This window comes from Macrotis lagotis, chromosome 2 (assembly GCF_037893015.1).
Source record: "Macrotis lagotis isolate mMagLag1 chromosome 2, bilby.v1.9.chrom.fasta, whole genome shotgun sequence".
Lineage (NCBI taxonomy): Eukaryota > Metazoa > Chordata > Mammalia > Peramelemorphia > Peramelidae > Macrotis > Macrotis lagotis.
In genome coordinates, this window is record NC_133659.1 from 118,242,806 (window position 1) to 118,268,651 (window position 25,846).

The 25,846-nt window shown below is 34.6% G+C and overlaps 1 protein-coding gene across 2 annotated transcripts in view; it reads left to right on the forward strand.

Annotated features, from left to right (window-relative positions):
* Positions 1-24,562, forward strand: part of KCTD3 (potassium channel tetramerization domain containing 3) — a 72,407-nt gene extending 47,845 nt beyond the window's left edge. The window contains exons 13-18 of one of the 2 annotated variants that reach the window (XM_074222667.1): positions 329-499; positions 3,015-3,170; positions 10,150-10,246; positions 21,622-21,806; positions 21,885-22,023; positions 22,776-24,562. In XM_074222667.1, coding sequence (XP_074078768.1) covers positions 329-499; positions 3,015-3,170; positions 10,150-10,246; positions 21,622-21,806; positions 21,885-22,023; positions 22,776-23,337 — 1,310 coding nt within the window. In that variant the 3' untranslated portion in view covers positions 23,338-24,562. The remainder of the gene's footprint in view (positions 1-328; positions 500-3,014; positions 3,171-10,149; positions 10,247-21,621; positions 21,807-21,884; positions 22,024-22,775) is intronic. The other variant, XM_074222668.1, reaches the window with a different exon arrangement.
* Positions 24,563-25,846: the final 1,284 nt, after the last annotated feature.

The window sequence follows — 25,846 nt, forward strand, 5'->3', positions numbered from 1 at the left end:
ATTGCACCATACTGAAAATGAAGCATATTTAAAATTTTTTTCAATGAACAAAAATAATTTTCTCTCCTTTCCATGGTATTATTGCTTTAGGGATTTAGTCACTTGTCCTGTCTTTATTTTTCTTGCCTAGTTCATAGTTTAAAGTTGTAAAGTTTTAAGGCAATATTAGAATGCTCCCGTCCAAGATATCTAAATGAGCTAGAACGTGACCATTACCAAATCTTGAATCTTGAATTAACTAGGAATGTGACAAAGTCTGTGAGTTTCTTCTCTTATTGTAGTGGTAGACTTTGATATTACCTTTATCAATGTGATTGGTTTTCTTTAGGTGTCAGTGGTAATTGGATTGAGATTGCCTATGGTACAAGTTCTGGAGCTGTTAGAGTAATTGTACAACACCCAGAAACAGTTGGCTCGGGCCCTCAGCTTTTCCAGACATTCACAGTTCACCGAAGTCCAGTTACAAAGATCATGCTTTCAGAGAAACACCTTGTATCAGGTACAGTGACTTTTTTAAGTACTTCTTTGTTTGTAGTCTATATATAATTTCCATATTTTGAGGGGGGGGAGAACTTAAACACACACACACACACACACACACACACACACACACAAGTTTGTTAATCATTTCTAGATTCTTGGGAAATTAATCTAGCTCTGATAGTATTTAAATATAAATCGGGAATCATTTAATTAAAATTTTTATTTCTTAGGTCATTAGGATCCACTGACTTGTGTGCATATTTCTTAGGTGTTGTTTCTCTGCAAAAATAGAAATTTAAATACTAGGGAATATAAGAGAACTTTTTGAGGAAGGGAGAAATTTTTGCAGTTTGCTACGGTCTAAAAAGATTTAAGTTTCCTTTAAGTTACATAAATCTGAAATGAATAAGGATCATTTTCAATATTAACCTTTATTAACTCAGTATCAGCCTTTAATTGATAACATGATTTAATGATTAGACAACAGATCAAAAGGTCAGAAAGATCTCTACATGTATGGGTTGTGTGACCCTGGGCAAGCCACTTTTTGATCTTGTGTTCCAGGTAACTCCCTTAAGATTCTATGTTTCAGGGGGCGGCTAGGTGGTGCAGTGGATAAAGCACCAGCCTTGGAGTCAGGAGTACCTGGGTTCAAATCTGGTCTCAGACACTTAATAATTACCTAGCTGTGTGGCCTTGGGCAAGCCACTTAACCCCCTTTGCCTTGCAAAAAAAAAAAAAAACCAAAAAAAGATTTTATGTTTCAGAAGAGTCACAGCACTATTAGAAGGAGTTTCCTCCTTTAGCTTCACCTCTCCAAAAAAACTAAAGAAAAACAAAAAATAAAAAACCTCTTAATTGAATTTTTTCACACTCTTATTTTTAAAAAAGCATTGCATTTTTAAATAGTATCAGCTTAGAAAGTATTCCTGGTGATATATTTTAGAACAAAACGTTTTATCATTGCCATCAAAAACTTTGGCATACTTGAAGATTTAATTTATGTAGGTTACAGTTTTTTGATGGATTCAAAATACATTAATGAAAAGAAGGAAATTGTATATCTATCTGGGTTACATACAAGCAATAACTTGACAAAATTCTCCTTTCCGGTTTTATATTTAGTGTATTCTTATGCAAAATGCTACAAAAACTGGAAAAGAGCTATATAATTTTCAAGCAATTAAAACATACTCATTGCCTTTTTTTTTTTGAAGATAATAAGTGTTGGTCTTCATTTAACTCCACAGTTTCTTCTGGATTTGCATGGTATTTTGCATTATAAGTCTTTTAAAATTATCTTTGATTATTATACTGCTGAAATGAACAAATTCAATGAACCTCATAGTTGTTATTGTGTATGTTCTAGTTCCACTCATTTCACTTATGATGAACTTTCCAGGCTTTTCTGAAATCCTGTCCCCTCATGATTTTCCTGTATGTGTGTTCCATCACATACATATAACCACAATTTGTTCAACTATTCCCCAGTTGATGGGGTATCCCCTCAATTTCCAGTTCTTTGTCACTACAAAAAGAGCTGCTATGAATATTTTTATACATGTGGGATTTTTTACCCTTTTTCATTATCTCTTCAGGATATAGACCTACTAGTGGTATTGCTGAATCAATAAAAATGTGCCCTTTGGACATAATTCCAAATTGCTCTCCAGAAATGTTCAATCAATTTCAATTCCAATTCCACCAGCTATGCATTAGTGTCCCAGTTTTCCCACATCCCCTCTAACACTTTGTAGTTACATTGATCTGATAGGTGTGAGATGTTACCTTGAAGATTATACTTATTCCTTTTACACATTTGCTTTTGTATTCAAAATCTCTTGAGATCTCGGTCAGTGGTGAATTACCTGGTTTTTTCTTATTTTACTTATGAATTACAATAAAGTTTGTTGAACAAATATTACCTTTGAGTAATTATTACCAGGTTCAGGCAAAAAGGAGTTTTTTTTTTAGATTGTTTATCCATGATCTGCTATTTCAGTAAATCGATGATCTATATGAATACACTTTGCATTGTTCGGACCTTTACAAGATTTTTTTTATCCCAATTGGTTGTTCATGTCCTTTCATAAATCCTCCATATAGGATCTATCTAGGGTCCTGCATAACCTTACTTTAGGTCTTTTAATATGTAATCAATTTCAGGATAACATTTAAAATTGCTAATGATCAATAACCATGTCAAAGTCTGAACCAAATCATTAATAAGAGAAAATTCTCTTAACTATAACTGTCCCTTCCCCCTAGTTTTGTTATTAATGTAGAATAGAAATGCTGATGACTTTTATGAGTTTACTGAAGCTATTAATCATTTTAGTCAGCTTCTTTGCTGATTTTTTTGCTGGGTTTTCTAAGAATACCATCACAATTTGCTGTTTTTTAATCATTTTTATCTTTATTGATGTCTGTATATTGTCTCATTACATATGGTAAGTAATTGTGAACCTTCTTTAATTTTGAAATATTGATATTATATTTAGCATTTTATATTTTTTCTTTTTTCTCAATAGTCTGTGCTGATAATAATCATGTACGGACATGGACAGTAACACGATTCCGAGGAATGATTTCCACACAGCCAGGTTCTACTCCTTTAGCATCATTCAAGATACTGTCTTTGGAAGAGACAGAAAGTCATGGTAGTTACTCTTCTGGAAATGATATAGGTGAGTAAAACTGCTTAAAGGTTTTTATTAAGTAGATGAGAGAATTGCACAATAGATTGTGTTGTCTTTGGGGGAAAAATAGTAGAGCATCATTGAATATTGGAGTTGGAAGAGGCTTCAGAAACCCTCTAAATGATTTCTCCTCTGAATTACACTGCTCTCTACCATATCCAAACAAATAATCATTTTTTCCCTTGAAGGTCTCTGTTGATGGGGAAACCATTATTTCTGATGTTAAGAAACAGTTATTTAAATGTTAAGAAACAGTTTCTTAATTCTAGCCACAATCTGCTTCTTTGTGACTTTCAAATTTTGCCTTCAGTTCTACCTTTTTGGGCCAAGCAGATCAGATCTAATATTGCTTCAAGAGACAGCTGGGCAAATCAAGATACTTGACCAGCATTTACTGATCAACTGCCAGGTATCATCATGCTACTCACTGGGGATACAAAGAACAACAACTATTACAGTCCCTTTACAGAATATATATGTAGGGGAATTGGAGATGATCTCAGAAGGAAGGCACTAAGACTGTGGAGGCCCAGGAAATGATTGTGTGTAGTAGGTAGAATTTTAGCTGAGACATGAAGGAAGTCAGGAAAACTAAAAGGTGGAGATGACGAAGAGAGTTCTAGTCATGTAGGACAGTGATTTTACTTAAAATCTGGAGATGGAGTGTCATGCACAAGGAACATCCAGTGTCACCGGATCACAGAGTATGTGGGAAAGTGAAGGTTAGAGAAAGGCAGTACTCTTCTAGAGATCTTTCCCAGTAACTGAGATTATAGGAATGTACCACCCATTACACTTGGCTGGGCTAGTTCTGTTTTTTCCCCAGAAATTAATATCAAGTTTGCTAGTACTTTGTCTTTTTGAGTATTGTGACATTTGCCTTTATCCAGTTCTGCATTCTCTTCATTTTCTATCATCTTTTAAGTTATCTAAGGGAACAGTTCAATGCCATATACCCTCAACCTGATAATTTGAATGCATCAAGGCTAGTGAAAGGTTCCTTTATTATCTCTTTTCTGGTCTAGAGCTTTAGCTCCTTCTTTGCCATTTTTAGTGTATCTTTTTTGAGGCTAATGATCATTTTCCTTGTCAATGAAACTCTGTCCTCTTTGTCTAGTAACATCATTCCATCCGTCCACTTCCAGCAGCAGTAGTCTATCCCTTTTTGGTCCTTCTCTTTTCCCTAATTCAGTGTACACAAAACAGAACAAAAAGAACTCATTCTAGGTTTCAGTATTTCTAGCAGCATTCTTAATTGGACTGTATTACTCTTTATATTTATCCTGTTACCTGTCTTACTTCCATCTTTAGTATGTATCTTTTAAACATCTCTCTATGTTTTTTTTCCCTATAGGCCCATATCTTTCTTTAGCAACTTGCCTTGTTTCTCTTCATGAATTTTCTCTTTGTGCTTTCAGAATTTAATTCTTGAGAACTTTCTGTCCCTCCTTGGCTAACTTCCCTTCCAAAATTTTCATTGTTGAGACCCTATCCTAAAAAAACACAAAACAGAAGACCTAAATCTTAGGTACATATTGAACTATACTCAGCTTTCCTTTTCTTGAACACAAATTTTTGATAGGATATTCATTTTCCACCAAGGATTCCATCTTTTTAGATTTAGCCCTTCTCAACAATCCACTGTTCAAAGGCAATTTTAAAAGACCTACAATGAAAATGCCATCCATATACAGAGAGAATGAAGAAATCTGAATGCAGATTAGTGCACACTATTTTCTCTTTTTAAAACTTTTTCTTCTCATGATTTTTCCCTTTTGTTTTGATTCTTTCACATTGTGACTAATATGTAAATATGAGTAATGTGTTGATATATGTATAACCTTTATTAGATTATTTGCTATCCTAGGATGGAGGGAGGGGAATGTGGAACAAAAAAAATTTTTTTACACCAAAATGAATGTTGAAATTAATCTTTACACATAATTGGATAATAAATAAATAAACAAACAAATAAATAGATTTTTAAGAAAAGGGATTCTATCCTTTCTATCCAAGTAATCATTTTGATCCCATTGGTAAGGATCAAATGTAGAGTAAAAGTTTCCCCTTGTAAATGTGCCCCTCACCCCCCCCCCCCACCCTCTTGCCACTAAGGGAACCTTGAACTGCTATGTCCCAGAAAAATTGAAATAACCTGTAACTATTACATCATTCATCAGTGCTTGAGATCTGTTTCCAAACAGAATACATAGTATCCTAAATTTTCCCCTTTTTCTGATTAGGTAATCTAATAAGCTCCACAGCAATATTAATTCTCTGTCTCTAACGTTCTTTCCTCAAATGAGTTCCACCATACTTTACCTCTTCTGATTTGACATTGTCTTTTTAATTTTCAGTATTCTTTCTCCACTTTAAATATATTCTTTTTGAATAGGTATCTCTTTTGGAAGTGTATTTCAGTCATGAATCTCATCTCACCAAGTCTCAGTGAGACCTATGAGGTCAGGTTTGCCTCATTGCATTGGAGCTTAGGTTTACTGTTATCATTACCATTTTTTACATTTGCATTTATATAGAAACCTGTGAATTTTGTTTTAGGCTATAATTTGGAATATATTTGCCTTTCTTCCCCTTTCTTTTCAGCCTAAATCCCTTTGAATAGATTTGTCTAATTGTTCTGGTGTTCTTGGCTATGCCTAACTCAGGCCAATCCAAATTCTCTTCCTACCTGAAGTTCCCAGTTCTTACCTTTGTCATCTCTTTCAGTCTCTTCCCTTATAGCCTTTTCTTTTGTGGAAGTCAGTACATTCTCCAAAGGGAGCTATTGGTCAGAAGCCATACGTATTCCTTGCAGCCTATCAGTCTCTAACCTTATTATTGCCCTTTTCACCTGGGTCTTTAAGGTGAATGCCTCTGTCTTCAGAAAGGCAAGTTTTTTAAATACTAAAAACATAGTCATACATGTCTTTTAATTGCTGAATGTTCAAAGAAAATTTACATTTGTTTTCCTTATTCTGTTGATTCAGCTTTTTCAAAATTTAATTACTTAAAGTCTGAAATTCTAGCTTTTAGTAGTATTTGGTTTTTTTATTATGCCTCTCAAGCTCTTTACCAATCAGGCTTCTCCTTCAGAATCAATAGGAGCCCCCATCTCTTTAGTCTATTGAGAGGATTCACCACGTATTCATTATATGTTATATATTGCATTATATGTTGCAGTAGTCTGTTGGTGTGTTTGCCTGCTTTAAATCTCCCCACTCTTTTCTAGCTTCCATATAGCTACCAAATAGATTTTCCTAAAGTGCAGGTCTGACCATATCCTCTTACTCTACCTTGTTCTCCAGGATCAAATACAAAATCCTCTGTTTGATATTGAAAGCCCATCATAGCCTAGCCCTATCCTGTATTTCCAGTTTTCTTACACCTTATTCCTTAGTACATGTTTTTTTGATACAATGACAAAGGCTTCCTTTGCTTTTCCATGAACAAGGCCCTCCTAACTTCAGGCAAACTCTTGCTCTTCTAAATACCTAGAATGCCCTCCCCCCCTTACCCCTTTATCTCTGTTTACTGACTTCCCTAAAGTTCCAACTAAAATCCATTTTTCAACTTCATCTGATCCCGGTGCCTTCCATTTTAATTATTTCCTTTTTTTTTCCAGTATACAGCTTGTTTGTACATATTTGTTTGCTATTGTGCTCCCCTTTAGGTTGTGAACTCCTTTGGGCTTGGGACTGTTTTTTCTTTTTTGCATTGTGCCTGCTACCTAGATGACATTTAATACATTTTTAAACTCCCTTTGAATTATTTATCTTCCCCCATTAGAATGGAAGCTTCTCCAGGGTAGGAACTCTCTTTTTTTGGCTTGTGTTTGAATCCCTAGGAGTTCACAGAGTACCTGGTGTGTATAAAGACTTAAGAAATGTCAATCATTAAACATCTAATAAGCACCTTTTTGGTGTTAGACATTTAAAGAGAAGTTCAAAGTAAATTCTCTTCCTCCTTTCTTCCCCTTTTCTCTTTTCTCTCCTCTTCTCTTTTGTTACTTAGAAGGGTTTATTTTCATTTATTTATTACTGCCAAATTTTAAATTAGGACATAATAATAGTTTTAAATAATGCTACCGCTTCAGATTATGACCTTCATGTCAAACCCCAAGTCATGATTAAGTTAAGCATTTTTATATCAGCACAACTTGCTTTTCCATTGCTATCCTAATTAATCTAGTGAAAAAACAATGTAAGTTAGAAGGCAGGCTCATCTATTTTTATGTACTAAAATTCTTTATGAAGCTATTGGTAGTTTAAGCCATTTGAAGACAGTGTAGCGTGTCTCTGTTTTTACTCTGATATCTGATTTCAGCAGGAGGTATATAAAGTTACTGTGATTTGTGTCTCTAAACTCACACATTTCACAGTACCATTTATGTTGTTTTTCCCCAAGGACCCATTTGTGAGAATCTGCTCTGTATATGCAGTCGTGCCTCACCATACTTAGAAGAGTTCTATAGGACCTATTGGCTAACTAATGTACCTTTGTGATCGTTTTTTAAAATGTGTAGAAATTATGACAATGATAGAAGATAAGAAAGAATTATCTTAAGAATGTATTTGCATGCGATTTCTGGATTTATAGCTTTCAAAATATATTTTTGAGGTTAAGGTTTCATAATGATTGTCTTTTAAAATATTAAACCTACAATTACTTTAAATAATACATTTCCATGAAAAGTATTATTATTGCCTACTTTGTGTAAGGTACCACATGAAACTGTTATAAAAATTACATCGCATAAGTTTCTTCACATGGGAAAATGGACATATCCAACAATATCATTTTGTAACAGTTACTCTTAAAGTTCAAGATATTAGGATGCTTATTAAATGACTCTTTGACTCTTTCAGAGTTAACAGTATGTCTCAAATCAATATTAAGTGCTTCTTCTCTGAAAGCTTATATTATTGAGACCACAAGAGTCTATTTGTTTACTTGAAATTTTCTTGATTGGAAGATTGGGATGCAGGTGAGGCAAAGGATGTTTGTATATATTATTCCTCACAATAATCTCAAAGCATTTCATAAACAAGTGAGGTTTAAAATGTCATTTTTAGCTTTATTTCAGAAAATTTTAATCTAGTTTTATCATTAATGAAATAGATGATATCCTTAGTTTAAGACTTCAGATTACTTGCTACCATGTTTATTTTAATGTGAAATTTTACTGGTATGAATGTATCAATGTTCAGTACACAATTCTGACAGTTGACTAATAGAGCATGATCTCAGTTAAGTATCGGAATGCTAAGGGAATTAAGTGTTTTTATTAATCAGATTTTCTGTTTAGTTCAGGTTCAAAGTCCTTTTTATTTCAGATCATTTTAGAACATTTAATTTCCTCCCTCTCCCAACTCCCCCCTTTAACAAATACAGTATAACAAATGGGATTGACCCTTTTGTAAATAACTGAAAATATATTTGGAGACTCCCTGTTATAATTCTTTACAGCAGTGATTAGTAAATATTATTGTAAATGTAGAAGATATAGGAAATCCTAACTGTCAGGACTGCCTTTTTTAGAAAAGTAATACTAGGACTTTCCATAAAGATTTCCTTTTTAGTTTACTTAACTACTGACATAGACTTGTTTTCTTATTTAGAGCTGCAAAAATTATGATAAAAAGGAAATGAGTTCTGATTAATCATGGTTGTATTATATAGTTTTATAGTCATTTGACAGACTTGGAATTAAAGTTATCATGGTTCTTATGGAAGTTTTAAATATATATGCTATGTACTAATTTAAAATTTGCTCCCTAAAACTTGACAGAAAAAATAAATTCTTCTGAGTAACATGTGAGAAGGAAGAAGGGAGGAGGGGGAAAAAGAGAAAAGGGGGTAAAAGGAGGAAAAGAAGGCAGGAGGGAAAGAGAGGAGGGAGGAATGGAAGAAGGGAGTTTACCATTAGCTTCTCTTTATGTGCCTAGCACCCAGAAAGTACTTAATAGCTATCTAGCCATATTTATCTGTTATAGAAAAAAAGAAAAGAGAGGTGGTGTAAAGGAAAGAACTATGCCCTGACAATTGGAAATCCTCTGTTGAAGGTCCTGCTTTCCTGCTGAAATATAGTATCATAATCTTGGCTATGCAGGACTTTTTCTTACATCTCTATGAAAAGGTTTTTCAACTTTAATAAACATTGATTAGAAATCATTGTATGTCACAATCACATATGTTGTTGGTTAAACTATGGTATATAAACTCCAAGAAACTTCTCTGTTGGGGAAGGGGATAAGGAGGAGAAAATATTATTTTAAAGTTAAGATGTACACTTTGACTATCTTTTTTTTTTTTAAGATTTTTTTTTGCTAGGCAGTGGAGTTAAATGGCTTGCCTAAGGTCACACAGCTAGGTAATTATTGTATCTGAGGTCAGATTTGAACTCAGGTCCTCCTGACTCCAGGGCTGGTGCTCTATCCATTGCACCACCTAGCTGCTCCTACACTTTGACTATTAGAAACATCAATTATTGAATAACATGTGGATAGAAAAGCAGGCTAGAAACCAGGAAGACAGGTTCACATCCTGCCTGATTCATCCTGAGCTGTGTGACTCTGGGCAAGTTTCTTAACCTCTTGGTATACCAAGCAACTCTTTAACAGCATCAATACCTAAGAGGATGCCTTTGTATATTGGCAGAGGGAGTCTTAACTCAGATTTTTCTGATATCAGTAAAACATTCCATAAGAATCATGCCAACTTTTAAAAATTCCAAGTTTGTCAAATGATTATAAAGCTTTAGTACAACATGATTAACCAGAACTTATTCTATAAAATCATAGGTAGAGTTTCTATATATTTGAAATGTTTTTTAGTGGATTTTATGATTTGGGGAAAAATGTCTTTTTTCCAATATTAATGATTATTGCAAATGAAAATGAAAATGAATTTCAACTTGATCTAATATACTTCTTTGGACATATTTCCATTTTCTTTTTATAATTTGTAGGACCTTTCGGAGAGAGAGATGATCAACAAGTCTTTATCCAAAAAGTTGTTCCTATCACAAACAAACTCTTTGTAAGACTGTCATCTACTGGAAAAAGGTAATTTTCTGAAGTAAGAGATCAGGTATTCAGAAAAGATGTCATCTTTTGAGACATCAATACAATTTTTTTTAAAATTCCATATTTCATAGGAACCCATTTTGTTCCCTTTGTTATTACAAAAAGTGCTGCTATGTATATGTTAGCATTGAAACTCTTCTTACCCTATGTCTCGTGTTTCATCACAAATATCATGATGAAAGGTACTATATTTGGTTGTTTTCTAATTTTTGTTTTATCTTGTGACCTTAAAACAACTCACTCTCTCTCTCTTTCTCTCTCTCACTCACTTACCCACTCTACTCACCCACCAAGCTTTTTGTGGCTTGAATATTTATCTCATAATTTCTGCCAAGCTATCTTCTTAGCAGTTCTTAGCCAAAACGGAATTAATTCTCTTGAAGGTAATTTGTGTTCTTGGGTATCAATCACGCTATTTTTTTTTTAAAGTTTAGTTGTTTTTGATTTTTGTCTATTAGGTTGAGTCAGTAGTTTTTGATGGTCAAATAATGCAAAATAACTTGATGTCTTATCTCCTTCTTTCCCTCTTTTTTTTTTTGCATTATTCCCCTTGAGATTCTAGAATTTTTGTTCCTCCTATAGTGAATGTTGGTAGTTTGACTGGTTACCACTATATCTATAAATTAATTTAGGTAGCATTATGATTTTTGTTACATTGATGATGCCCAGCCATGGGAATTGCACATTACTCTCACTCCATAGACTGTGCTCCTCCCTTTTCTATGCTTTTTTCCTAATACTTTCATTGGGAATGCCTGTCTTCTCTCCACCACTTGCAATACCTGGTTTCCTTTAAAATTCAACTTAAATTCTTCCTCCTGTAAGAAAGTAACCTCCCCTATCATTATTTTTTGTTGTATAAATCATAAATGTACCTTGGTGTAGTGTCTCCCAGATATTTTATACAGATGGTTCTTTTTGAATAGAACTTCCATTTCCTAATATTCTCTTTTTTTAATTGAGTTGCTATTATATATCTGTCAATATAACTGAAGATAGAGATAAAAGGATGAAAGCCAAACATTCTCTGCCCTCAAGGAATTTGCATTCTAATAGGAATTTGTACATGCAAATGGATAAAATATAATGACCATTTGGGCTACACCTTTCCCTTCTTTCTAACTTGCATTCATAAGTAGGTTCCCATGGTCCTTGCTTTTAAAACTATTTCCCATGAAAGGTAGACATGTCAGGGATATGTTTACCTTAAATTGTCTAGTCAGAGGACACTGTTAGTGTTTATGTACTAGAATAGCAGTGTAAGAGCATTTACATGAGAACACTTCCCTAAAGACTTAGGTACACATTCTAACCAAGCATCACTAGAACACAAACAAGGAGAACAACACATTCCTAGTGTTGTAGGATCTTTGATGTCTACTCATGATATTTTCATTCTGCTGTGGTGACTCTGGACTGGGCATTTGGTTCTGGTGCTTAGCTATTGGCTCTATTGTGGTTTCTGGTTCATAAGCTAGATTTTTGTTTGTTATTTTTTTAAACAAATCAAATCTTTACCCTAAAACCAGCAGGAATTTCTAGTTTAGCATTTCCCAGGTTCCAATTCCTCATTTTAAAACTCATTGAAACCATCTACAGCCAGGACAAGCTAATTGTTTGTATCTATCCTCAGCCATGGTCCCTAATTCTTTCTTTTATGGGAGGACAACTCAAAAATCTCATGTCTTTCACATAAGATAACTTGGGGGTACATAGAGAGAACTAGGAAAGAACTCTTAATCATATATGAGCTAGTGATTCAGTTGTAGCTTGAAGGAAATCAAGGATTTTAAGATGTTGGAGTGAGAAAATTATGCATTCCTGGCATGAGAGAACACCAGTACAAACCATAGAGGATTCAGGATTCAAAGCATTCAGTTTGACTGGATCATAGAGTGCATGGGGGAGGAGAATGTGAAATAAGACAGGAACAACAGGATAGGATAAGATTGTGAAATGATTAAATGCCATTAAGAGAAATGAGTGGCACAGTGGAAAATTCCTACTTATTCATAGGACCTGAGTTAAAATCCTGGCTCTTTTTATCCTGTCTCTGTGGATAATCACTTAATCATTATTTTCTCATCTATACAATGAAAAGATTGGATTAGATGAGTTATAAGATCTTTCCATATCTGAACTTTGATCCAATTATCTAGTAAGTTTAAATTTTATTGTAGAGTTAATAGGGAACTACTGGGATTTGAGTTGAGGTGAGTGATAATTGCCAGATCTGAGACTAAGAAAATTAGGTTAACATTCTCTGTGGAGAGTGGATTGGGGTGGGGTGGGGCAGCTAGGTGGTGAATAGAGCACTGGCCCTGGAGTCAGAAGTACCTGAGTTCAAATCCAGCCTCTGACACTTAATAATTACCTAGCTGTGTGGCCTTGGGCAAGCCACTTAATCCCATTGACTTGCAAAAAGAACCTAAAGAAAAAGGGAAAAAAAGAGTGGGTTGGGATTGGGAGAGATGAATCATGGAGAGTCAATATGAAATTTATTGCAGTAGTCAAAAATGAGAGATAATGATAACCTGAATTAGAGCAGAATATAGAAGCTATTATCTCAACTTTTGTTGTTTTTGTTGATTCTAAGTATCATGTCATGGCATTTCTAACTCTGCTTTGCTTTTAATTTATTTCTATTAAAATGCTTTCACTAGCATTTCTGGAACTGGATTAAATAATAGTATAGAAAGGAAGCTTCCTTATTTTACTGTTACCCTCCCATTTCTCCTTTCATTATAAAAGCTTTTTCCTTGAATGCCTCATTCAGCCTCTTTCTTCTTAGTGCATTGTATTCCACCTTCTCACCCCATATACAATCTTTTTGGAGACCACTTCAATATAATTTAACTTGCACTCATGCCCTCTGTCTATTCAGACTCTTTCTAACTCTGCCCTAAATCAAAGTTTTTAGGAGGAGTTACATATATCTTCTTCCCATAATAAGATTGTAAAAAGTTTAACTCCATTGCATCATTTATGATAGCTCTTTCATGTTTACCTTTTGATGCTTCTCTTGAGTCTTATGTTTGAATGTCAGATTTTCTATTCAGCTCTCATCTTTTCATCAGGACTACTTGGAAAGTGCTATATTTCATTAAAAACTCATTTTTCACCTGAAGGATTATACTCAGTTTTTCTGGGTAGATTATTCTTAGTTGTATTCTTTTTGCCTTCTGCAATATCTTATTCCATATCCTCCATTCCTTTAACTTGGAAGCTGCTAAATCTTATGTGTTCCTGACTATGACTCCATGATATTTGAATTGTCTTTTTTTCTGGTGCTTGCAGTGCTTGCAATACTTAATTTTTGACTTGAGAGCTCTGGAATTTTATTTGTTATATACTGGGAGTCTTCATTTTGGAATCTCTTTCAGGAAGCGAGCAGTGTATTCTTTCAGTTTTTTATTTTACCCTCTCAATTTAAGATACCAGGACAGATTTTTTTTTTAAGAATTTCATAAAAATATGATATCTAGGCTCTTTGTTTTATAATCCTGGCTTTCAGATACTCTTAATAGTTTTTAAATTATTTCTCCTTGATTAAATTCCCAAGACAGTTGTTTTTCCAGTAAGATATTTCACGTTTTCTGGTTTTTTTTCCAGTTTTTTTGCCTTTTTTCCCCTAGATTTCTCATGGAGTCATTAACTTTCACTTACCCATTACTAATTTTTAAGGACTTGTTTTCCTCTTTGAATTTTTGTTCCTCTTTTGCCATTAGACCAATTTTTCTTTAATGTATTATTTTCTTGAGTATTTTTGTGGCTCATTTATCAAGCTATTAATTCTCTTTTTATAATTTTTTTTTGCATCATTCATTTTTTTCCAATTTTTCTTCAGCTATTTTTTTAATGGGGTTTGAGTGACTTGCCCAAGATCACACAGCTAGTCAATTAGAGGGTCTGAGGCCAAATTTGAACTCAGGTCCTCCTGACTCCAGGGCAGGTGCTCTATCCACTGTGCCCCCCTAGCTGCCCCACCCCCTTGCTATTCTTATCTGTTTCTTTTAACTCTACCAAGAACTCTTTTTAGGCTAGGGTCCAATTAGCATTTTTCTTTTTAAGTTTATATCTTGGTCTTCTTTGTCACTGTAGTAGTTTTTTCATTATCAAGTTCTTTTGTTGTTTACTCATTTTTCCCAGCCTATTTCTTGACTTTGGCCTCTGCTCACCTGGGGATGGGGAGACACTGCTTTTTCATGTTGCTGTATTTTCAGAGGTAGTTCTATGAGTCTAGAAAGTTTTTGGTGTTTCCAAGTTGATGTGATCTAAGGAGAGATGTGGTCTCTGCAAGAGTCTGAATCAGGGTCCTTTCTGGTCAAATTCTCTTTCCCTTCTTTTATGGAGTTAAAGCCTTCTCCAGTCTTATAAGGGTAATTTGGGCCTGAAAAGTTCCTCTACAGGGTGATAAAAATGTAATTGAAATGAATTAAAATGAATTTCTATAGGATACATTTTTATTCATTCCAAAATCTCAAAATTGATATGCAATTATCCCATCATCAAGACTCAATTGAGCTATTAATGCAAAAAAAACTCCATAAGACCCTAGAAGTAAAGACAAAAGAAACAAATGAAAACCATGTAACTGATTTCATTTTTACTGAATAAGTTTGACCTGTTTAAAGATGAAGAGATGAAGGAGCCTGAGCCATTTAACAATGTTTTGGGAGGTATATGTACTAGGAAGATAACCGTATATTGGCACATTTTGTATTGTCAGCTGCTTGAGATGTGCAGAATGCAAATTCATTGTCATAAATTCATAGAAATTCTTCATTAAGTTGGCTATTTAATGAAATCAAAATAATTATTTCTTGGAATATGACTATTAAACATATTTCATCTCCCTGAATTTTTTTAATTTTAGTAATTTTCTTTCACAGCACCCTGTTGCAAAAGTTTTCTTTTAATTTAACTTCATCACTATTTCTCTTCCTTTTCACACATCTCTGATTTTTATTTACTGGTCTATGAACAATATCATTTTTTTCTCTCTCTGTCACTCATGGTATTAATATTTTACCTGATTTCAGTGCTGTTGTTGTTGGTAGCACTTTTCCTTGTTCTTTTCTACTGCTTCTCACTATTAGGAATAACAGTGTGTGAGGGGGCAATATCAGACAAAAGTAGAACTTACTCCCTGTCCCAAATTGCAGGGGCTTGGCCTCGCCTCCCCGCCCCTTTTGTGATTATTCTTTCCATGTTAATGTCTTCTCATTGCTGACTCTGTCATTCTCTGCCCTTTTCCCCCCTCCTTTCTGCATGCCTGCTGCCCCTCAGGAGCTCATGTAATATATAGTTTGACATTCTGAAACAACCGATTCTATTTTAATGAAACCCGAATGAAAAATTTGACTCCTTTATCATCATCATCATCATTATTATTATTGTTGTTTTTACCATTTGAAATCAGAAAGGAAATAGATTAGCTTTCTTCTGTGGAATAGTTATTTATGTTCTGGTTATCTCCAGATAGCAACTGCAGGATAAGATGATAAAATTTATTCTAATAATTTGAAATTTTCTGTCTGTTTCATATTGTAAATATGAAGATCTCCTTTATTCCCTCTAATATGTCAAAAAATTTTCCCTTCTCTCTTTCCATTGATGAAATTCTTTTAGCTTTTAAAGAAATAGTGATAAATAAGAATATTAATAGGACTTTAGAGTAACAATTTTGATATTAAAATTATTAGCTCTTACTGCAGTTTTCAATAGAAATTACCTGATTTTCTTTTGTCTTCCTTATATCAAAGTTCATAAAAGGTAATCATAAGCAGCTTTTTAAAGGAATTAATCAAATATGCAGGTTCACCTTTTGACAGCCTTTTTTTAAAACAAAATAGCATTAGCTTCTTTAAAGAGCAAATTATTGTTAACTCAATAAATATTATAAATCATAATTTAATATTTTCTGCTTTCTCAATGAATCTGCAAATGTTCATTAAAATTGATGTCACATTAGAACATAGTTTAACAAAACAAATTCAGATCCCTGTTCAGTTCTAATTTGTTTTTCTTCCCTATCCTCTTCTTGTAAATACAAATGACAGTAGTATGTTTTAATCAACCAGTCCTTGTTACAAAATTTACATTTGTGTTAACTTTAGGAATGTCTGAATTCATGAAATTGACGAGCGGTAAGTACATATGAAATCCTTTGGAAAAATTAGTGCAAAGTGAGGATGAGTTATCAGAAAGGAAACAGGTTTGATATTAGATCAGAATAATCAATAGTGAGTTTGGGAGGTTTTTATAAAAAAGGAAAATTAATATAGATAGCTGTATAAAATTTAATTCAATCCATAGATTAAAGGAACATAAACTGACTTTGTTCTGTTAGAATAAAAGAGCAGAGAGATGGCACATCATCTGGATAGAGTACCAGGCCTGGAATTAGGAAAAACTCATTTTTCTGAGTTCTTTTCTAGCCTCAGACACATCCTTGCTGTGTGACCCTAGACAAATCACTTAATCTTATTTACCTCAATTCCTCATCTGTAAAATGATCTGGAGAAGGAAATGGTGAACCACTCCAGTATCTCTGCCAAGACAACTCTAAATTGGGTCACAAAGAATCAAATGATTGAATAGCAAGCAACAACAGTAGCATAAATCTGGTTCTTGGAATTACAAATAATCAAAAGGTAAAATCTATTGTTTAGACTACACTTTCCATATTCTGAATAGCCATTTAAAGAGGTATAAAGCAGTGTAAACTAACCATGACCTACCTATTAGACTACAGCCTCCTTGAAAAAAGATATATTTGTGGTGTTTTCTTTTTTGTCCTCACCTTGTATATAGTAGCATTTTAATAGAAATATAGTTGGAAGAGCTTCATCCTGTACCTGAATAAAAATTCTTTCTGCAATGTATCTCTCATTTTCATAGAGATTTAGAAAAGTGGAAACCCATTTCCTTCTCTAAACAATTCATGTAGTTTTTACTAGTGTATATCATTCCTTAAAAGCAATCAATCTGACTCTGAATTGTCTACCCCACTGCCTCTAATTCTGTCCTAAGGGATTTTGAAGGATAGTTTAATTCTTCTTCCTCATAGAATGCCTTCTATTGTCTCTCCTAAGGCTGAAGAAAACATCAGGGTAAACATCTCCAGTTACTTAAACTTTTCAAAATTGTTTTACTTTATAATGTTATTGTATACCTCATCCTGATTCTGCTAACATCAGTTCATTTAAATCTTCCCTGTTTTCTCTGAAATGTCTTCTTTGCTAAGCTAATATGTATGAGAGAGGATCTCAGAATTTTAATTTGCAATTCACTAATGAATGATTTGGAGCAATTTTTTTCATAAGGCTCGAGTGATTTCATTTCTTCATTTGAGAATTGCCTATTTATATCCTTTGTCCATTTCTCTACTGAACAATAACTCTTATTTTTACATTTTAGAATCTGTTCCCTATACAACAGAGCCTTTTTTATCAGAGAAGTTTTATGTGAATGTCCCTCCTCATTTTAACTTAATTATTTTCCTTCTAAATTTAATTGTATTGGTATATAATAAACCTTGTCCATTTTATCTTTTATGATCCTTTCTGCCTTCCTTGGGAATGAACTCTTCCCTAAGCATAGCTATAGAAATTATTTTCTTCCTTACTCCTCTTAATTTGTTTATAATGTAACTTTTTATATCTAGGTCAGTATATGATGTGAAACTTCACACTATCCCTAATTACTTGTAGGATGTTTTCTAATTTTCTCTGCAGTTTTTGGAGAATAGTGAGTCTTAGTAGTGTGAATTTTGTTGTTGTTGTTGGAATCTATTATTCTTTTTTTTTTTTTTTTTACTTTTTTTGCAAGGCGGGAGCAGCTAGGTGGAGTAGTGGATAAAGCACCCGCCCTGGAGTCAGGAGTGCCTGGATTCAAATCCGGTCTCAGACACTTAATAATCACCTAGCTGTGTGGCCTTGGGCAAGCTACTTAACCCCCTTTGCCTTGCAAAAAAAAAACCCTAAAAAAAAATTTGCAAGGCAGTGGGGTTAAGTGGCTTGCCCAAGGCTACACGGCTAGGTGATTATCAAGTGTCTGAGGCTAGATTTGAACTCAGGTACTCCTGACTCCAGGGCCAGTGCTCTGTCTACTGCGCCATCTAGCCGCCCCATGGAATCTATTACTTTTAAGTGTAATTTTTGCCTGATTTAAAAATCACTACCACCTTTGCCTTCCAAAATGTATTGGGCAGTGTTCCAGCTTTCTCTATGTTTATGGATAATTTTTGTAATGAAGAGTGGTTTTTTTGTTTTGTTTTTTGTTCTTGGAAAATTTTAAGGACTCATTTTGTGATTTCATTTGGGTCAGGTGTATAATTTCTTGGATTATTTATTTTTTTGATTAAATGCTGACTTTTAAAAACTAGGAACTGCATCTCATGTTACTTGTGCTCATTCCATAATCACAAGTAAAATGTTGTTAAAGTATATGAGACACATTGTGTGTGTGTGTGTGTGTGTGTGTGTGTGTGTACTTGATTTTTTGATAGTTTGAGTCCATGGTGTTCATGTCCTTCACCTTTGTATTGTTTTTATCATTTGGAAGAAGTTTGATAACACAGGATATCTAAAGTAATGTGAGATTTTTCAGTTAGGCACACTAGAGAATCAAAATATGCCCTATTAAGGAAAGAAGGTATTTGGGATAAGGAGACTAGACATAGTTGCTAATGACCACTTTGTCACTAATTCACTGTGTGAACTTAGACACGTAATATGACTTTTTTTTCACAATTGGGATTGTATTTGAAAGATTGGAAATTAGTAGGAATGCATATAAATTCTTATATTTGGGTTCAGAAAGTAAACAGTGATTACAAAATGAGGGACATTTATCTGTATGAAAAAAAGATTTGGGAGTATCACTGATGAAAAAAAGGAAACAATTATTCAACTGAGAGCTTACTAAGCCGGGGAGGCTAGATGGCGCAGTGGATAGAGCACTGGCCCTGGAGTCAGGAGTACCTGAGTTCAAATCCAGCCTCAGACATTTAATAATTACCTAGCCATGTGGCCTTGGGCAAGCCACTTAACCCCATTGCCTTGAAAAATCTTAAAAAAAAAAAGAGCTTACTTCAGGTTTCTGCCCTGAACAATATTGCATTCCCCAAGACAGCACACAGGAAAGAACTGAAAGTAGGTGTGAGGGGAATAAGTCTGGTCTGTGCCCTTACATAAAATGGAGGTTTCAGGAAGAACTCGCTGGGGAGGAAGCAGGCATACAAACGAATGGTCCAAGATGAGACAACATGGTTTTGACTCCCTAGAGTAAAAACTAGGCCCTGCAGTAGATTACAATAGTGAGTCAACAGTGGAATAGGACAAACAATCCTTCACCAACACCTGAAAATCTCTCCCTTTAGAAAATATCTTTTCTGAATTCCTTTAAAGCTAGTCCCTTCCCTGTTTATTGTTTTCAATCCTTTTTCATGACCCCATATGGGGTTTTTCTTGGCAAAGATATTGGAGTGTTTTGCCATTTCCTTTTCTAGCTCATGTTACAGTTGAGGAGCTGAGGCAAACAGTGTTCAGTGGGGTCATATAGTAAATTTTTGAGACTATATTTAAACTCAGAAATAAGTCTTCTTGGCTCCTCTATCCTTCTGTTGATTAGCTTCAACTTATCCTTCAGATTCATATATATATATATATATATATATATATATATGTATGTATGTATATATATGTTGCTTGCATGTTTTCTCCCTCATTAGACTATGAGCTTCTAAAGGCTGCCTTTTGTCTTTCTTTGTATCACATAGTGCTAAGTGTTTTATGAATTATTTTTAATCAGTCATTAAACCAGAAATTATAAGACACTAGGAGATACGAGACAAAAGTGAAACAGTCCCTGCTGTAAAGCTCCTTTTTCACCTAACTTTGGGGAAATCCCCAAAATAGCATTTTTTTAAAATTTATTTTTTTCTGATTCCAGTGTAGTTTTTTACATTCATCTTTTTTGCAAGCTTTTGAGTTCCATATTTTTTCACCACCCTCCCCTTCTCCATGGCAGTGAACAATACTGTCTAGGTTGTATATATACAAATGTGTTCAAAGTTGCTGTTAATCTGTATAGTGTTTTTCTGGTCCTGCTCACTTCACTCAGCTTTCTATATCCATGCAGGAGCTTGCTTTCTAATGGGGGAGGCAGTAAACACACAGATCAGGATTGCAGTAACCTCCAAGAGAAGGCCATTCCAACTGGAATGGACTGTTAATACATTGTTCAAAAAATGGCCCCTTAACACCGAGTCTTGGAGGAAGGCAGGAACCCATTGATTCCAAGAAACAAAGGAGGAAGAAAAGTTTTCCAGACATGGAGGACCCTCTAGTGGGAAAGTGCCTAGATGGGAAATGGGTTGTCTTGTGTGGGGTCAGACATACTAATGTTTGTCCTTCATTCTTGAAGACAACAACATCAGGGACAGGGTGCTATGACAAGTGCATGAATTGGATTTGAGTGGGGGGACCAATGACGACTGTGCTAAGTCACCAGCCTCACTTTCTACTTCCGAGTCATCTGGATTCAGTGGCCAAATATGGATCAGAACGACTGGAGATGGCCCTGGATGTGAGGCAGTCAGGGTTAAGTGACTTCCCCAAGGTCATAGACTTTTCAAGTGCCTGTGGTAGGATTTGAACTCCCATCCTCCCAGTGCTCGATTCACCATGCTACCAAGCTACCAAGAAAGAGACAATGGAAAGAGCTTTAAATGTAGAGTCAATCAGGGAACCATTAGTGTCAGATCTAGGCTTTATGAAGAATCATTTTGGGAGCAAGCAGATTAGTTTGGAGCTTGGCTTGAGTCATGGAGACTCGTATAGAGAACATGACAGTAATTGAGATGAGAGATGCCTGTAGGATCCAAGCAAACTCCATCTACAGTACAATTGAAAACTGAGCTCTTCATGACCTGCCCCTCCTACCTGTCTAGTCTTCTGACACCTGACTCTCTGCCATACTTTTTTTGATCCACTGACACTGACCTCCTTGCTGTTCTACAAATAAAATTCTCCCTCTCTCAGCTCCAGGAATTTATTCTATTCTGCCTTGTCCCCTATGCCAGGAATGTTCTCCTACTTCATTTTTACCTTCTGATTTCTGTTAAGTCCCAGCTAAAATACCACTCTTTTTACAGGAAACCTTTCCCGAGCCCTCTTAATTATAGTGATGGTTTTTAGCATTCTTGTAGCCCCCTCAAATTTTTTCTTTTGAAGGTGTCAGTTGAATGATATTGTAGTGGGAATTTTCACTTCATAATGTGGTTTGGATTAAAAGATTTTCTGCAATTTAATATCTGTTTAAATGACAATTATATAATTTTCTTTCAGAATATGTGAGATCCAAGCTGTTGATTGTACCACAATTTCATCATTTACTGTGAGAGAATGTGAAGGATCCAGTAGAATGGGCTCAAGGCCACGACGGTATTTATTCACTGGGCATGCAAATGGCAGCATTCAAATGTGGGATTTAACCACTGCTATGGATATTGTTAATAAAAGTGAAGATAAGGGTAGGTTGCCATAAGGAAACTGATCATTCATATGAGGCATTCATAGAAGAAATACTAATTAATTTTTATTTGCTTAAGATATAGGGGGTCCAACTGAAGAGGAACTACTTAAATTACTGGATCAGTGTGACCTGAGTACATCTCGATGTGCTACTCCTAATATCAGCCCAGCAACTTCTGTAGTTCAGCATAACCGCCTACGGGAATCAAATTCTAGGTATGTATGAAACATGCAAATTCAATTCTTTTTAGACAGATTTGAATGTTGAATTTTCATACTTTTTCTAGGAAATAATATTAACATTTTTAAAGTATTTACATTTTATGATTTTCTTAATTTTGTATTCACTTTTCAAAGACATATAGAATTTTCCCATCCAACTTCTTCATGTAAATTGTTGCCCAGTTTTATATCAAATTTTATAAGAAAACATCCTCTTATAATATCCCTGCGAAAGTATTTGAAGGAAGTGGCAAAACCTGCCAACATTTAAGAGTGTTGGAGGTAGGAATAAGGAATTCACCTTATTTTTATCTTTTTCAATGAAATATTTATTAATGGAAAATAAAATCTAGCTTGTATTTCCTCTTGTAGAGCTGTATTTACTATTTATAAAGTAATATTATTTTCATTAAATCTTTTAAACTACATATTGGGAAAATTCAGAAATTTGGAAAACTGTCTTCATCAGATAAATGGAGAGTACTTCACAAAGCTCTGGGGGAATATTCAAACTATAATATATAATACTCATTCTAATGTCTGATGTCTGTCTTTCCTGTCTGATAAATCTGAGCTCCAGTTTTGTGATAGCTTCAAAAAATTTTCTTCCCAAATATTTCATCTTTGAAATATATTGTTTTGACTGAATAACTGCAAATTTTTAATTAGTGATAAATATAAATATATTTTGGCACAGAAATAATCTTGAAATATACTAGTTTTTGTTTGTTTTAAATCTGTTTCAGCCTTCAACTTCAGCACCATGAAACGATCCATGAAGCAGCTACCTATGGCTCAGTGAGGCCTTATAGAGAAAGTCCTTTATTAGCAAGGGCAAGAAGGACTGAGAGCTTTCACAGTTACAAAGACTTCCAAACTTTTAATTTGAATAGAAATTCAGTGGAAAAAGCTGTCCCTGAAAATAGTTTGTGCCCAGTACAGGGAGAAATGAAATGGGCAGCGATGGAGTGCAACATCTCTGAAAAAAAGTCTCCTGGAACAGAAGCAAAAACTTCAAGAGAATCAGATGGTGGAATTGAAGCTCAGAAAATAGGTGAAGGTTGGTCAGAATCCAAGAAAAGAGCATCCGAGGATGAAACTGAAAACAAAATAGAGATGAAGAAGAAAGGTGGATTTGAAGGGGGAGGGTTCCTTGGAAGAAAGAAAGTTCCTCACCTAGCATCATCACCAAGTACTTCAGATGGAGGGACTGACTCACCTGGTACTGCATCCCCATCACCTACAAAGACCACCCCATCTCCACGGCATAAGAAAAGTGATTCTTCTGGTCAGGATTATAGCTTATGAGAAAACACTAGGCAGTATGGACAATTATGTCAATGAATATTGATGAAAGTTAATTTAACTGGATTTCAATGCTGTTAATTTTTACACTACAACTTACAATGGGTTTCATTTCGGTATGTTTTTAAGAGAAGGGATTAACTGGAGCAAGGTGGTCGTTAACCATGTTTTTCATATTGCTTAGTAACTCTTTGGATTTAACAACACAATAAACAGGGACATTTTAAAAGCTAGAGTCCAATTTTATGTTTGTATGTCATTTTGTGGAAACAGAGTTCAATATTTAAGAGAACAGTGGCATGCTAAGATAGCACGAATACTCCCACAAGGAATAGAAGGTGACAGACCTTGATCTTCTGGTCATTTTACCACTAACCTATGTTGAAATTTTTAGGCATGTCACAGTTTTTTAGTGACCCTTGTTTCCTAATCTGTCCAATGTTTGAAAAGTGCTTTGAGATCTTTACTTGAAAGGTGCTATGTATGTGAAAAATATTACAGTAATATTCTAATTCTTAAACACTTGTGATGTCAAATAATGCAACCCAGCATGTGGAACTTCTTTTAAAGGGATATTTGTGTCTTGGTGATGGGAGTCATTGTCTGATTTTAATTTTAGGACCTCAAGTTGGACCTCTGTTTGTACTACAGGTAATGAATACTCAGCCCACCTAAAGACATCTTAGGGCTGAGTTTATGATTCGGAGTTACTTTTAGCTATTGTTTCTCTTCAGGTTTGATGAAACATGAAAACTAACTCAAGGGAAGCTTTTTGTACCCATGTGGGAAAGCTCTACTTATTTTTTCTGTGTTGTTTATAAATTCAACTTGGTTATTTTCTTCCCAAATCTAATAAAGCTAAGAGACTTTTACCTTAGTTCTTTAAAAGTATTAGTTAAATGACACTGTGATTCTGAATATTGAGTTAATGCTTTTGGTTGCTGAAAAAACATTATTTTGCATATATTTGTCCTATTAAAAAGTTCAAAGAAAGGATAATTATTTATAGTGATCATTTTGTTTTCTTTAATGTGATTTCAGGTATTTACAAATATGGTATCTGTAAATTTAAAAGGTAATTAAGCATTTGTTTAAGGATGCTGTACTTATAAAATTCCAGTATAAGTTGATGTGTGAAGTACAAATAAATTCTTTGAAGGTTGCCATGTTGTCACTGTTTTCTCATGAGTTTGAATATCAAGTTAAATAAAAGAGATCAGTACAACCACCTCTTAGTTACATGAGAGCTGATTTTTCTGGTCCATTGTCTTTACTACTTTTCTTCTTCCTGTCTTGAACATCTTAGCACATCTGGAATACTCAGGAGAAAAAAATGAGATAAACATAAATTTTATTTTCATACTACATATTCGGTCATAATGCTGAAAATAATGGCGAATGTGCCAAGCATTAATCTTAAGTGCCTGCGATAGAAAAGCAGAGATGGTTCTTGTCCTAAGAAGTTCAGTTCTATGACTGGGTTGGGAAGATTGGGGGTGGTGATGAAACAAGCTGGGGATACCCAAGAAGGAGCACTTAGGACCTGATGTCTTGGAGGATGTAATAATACAGTTATTATTGTAACCATCTTGTCTATGGCTCCTAGAGAAACCATAACATTTCTATGAAGTAGTATAAATGTTTTGATCATTGTTCTTGAAACTAGGGGAAGGAGTATGACCATAAATAGCATCATGACTGGGACTGAAAGGAATTCAGTTATTCATCAATCCTTTTATCAATCCTATTATCACAGTTAGAGAGAGAGAGACCATTAGGCACTCGGTATTAAGGGGAAAAAAATGAGCTATACTAGGAGGAGGGAGAGGGGATATCATCAGAAAGCTCCAAGATGGAAAATGCATTAAACTTCCGTCAAAAGTCAGTTCTTCTTTGGCTTGATTGGGTTACATGACAGCTAGATTTAGATTAGATTACAGCTAGTGAGGTATATTTTTTCATTATAACCTAGCAAGCCTGTAAGTCATTGTTATTCTACCATTGTTGTTATGATGGGGTTCTAATAACTTTCATTCTAAAAATGAAAAGAGTAGGAAAGCAGAAAAAAATTAGGCCTATTGACCAACAAGAGAGAAAACTAGACATTTGACTTATCGTTAAAACCTTTTCAAAATAGAATTTTTTTTACCAGAAATCAAGCGATTTCATTTGTCTTTACAATATAGGATACCAATAACTTAAGGACTTATTTTGTGATTTCATATGGGTCAGAAAGCAAAAGTTCAGGAACTCCTGCTTAAACCTGGTTCAGTTACTATCTCCTCTCCCACTTCAAGTAGCAACTTAGTCAACCCACTGGTTTGCAAAAGAATGCAGCCCCTCACCTTGACACTACCCTCCCCCCTCTTCCCAGTGCCACAGCTCCAAACTGCAGAAATTTGGTGAGGCTGTAGCACCTCTGCTGAAGTCTACTGAGCCTAAAGTAATAACCAATAACCAACCGAAGCCAGTTCTGTCCCACCAGAAATAATGTGGAACAGAAAATTAAACT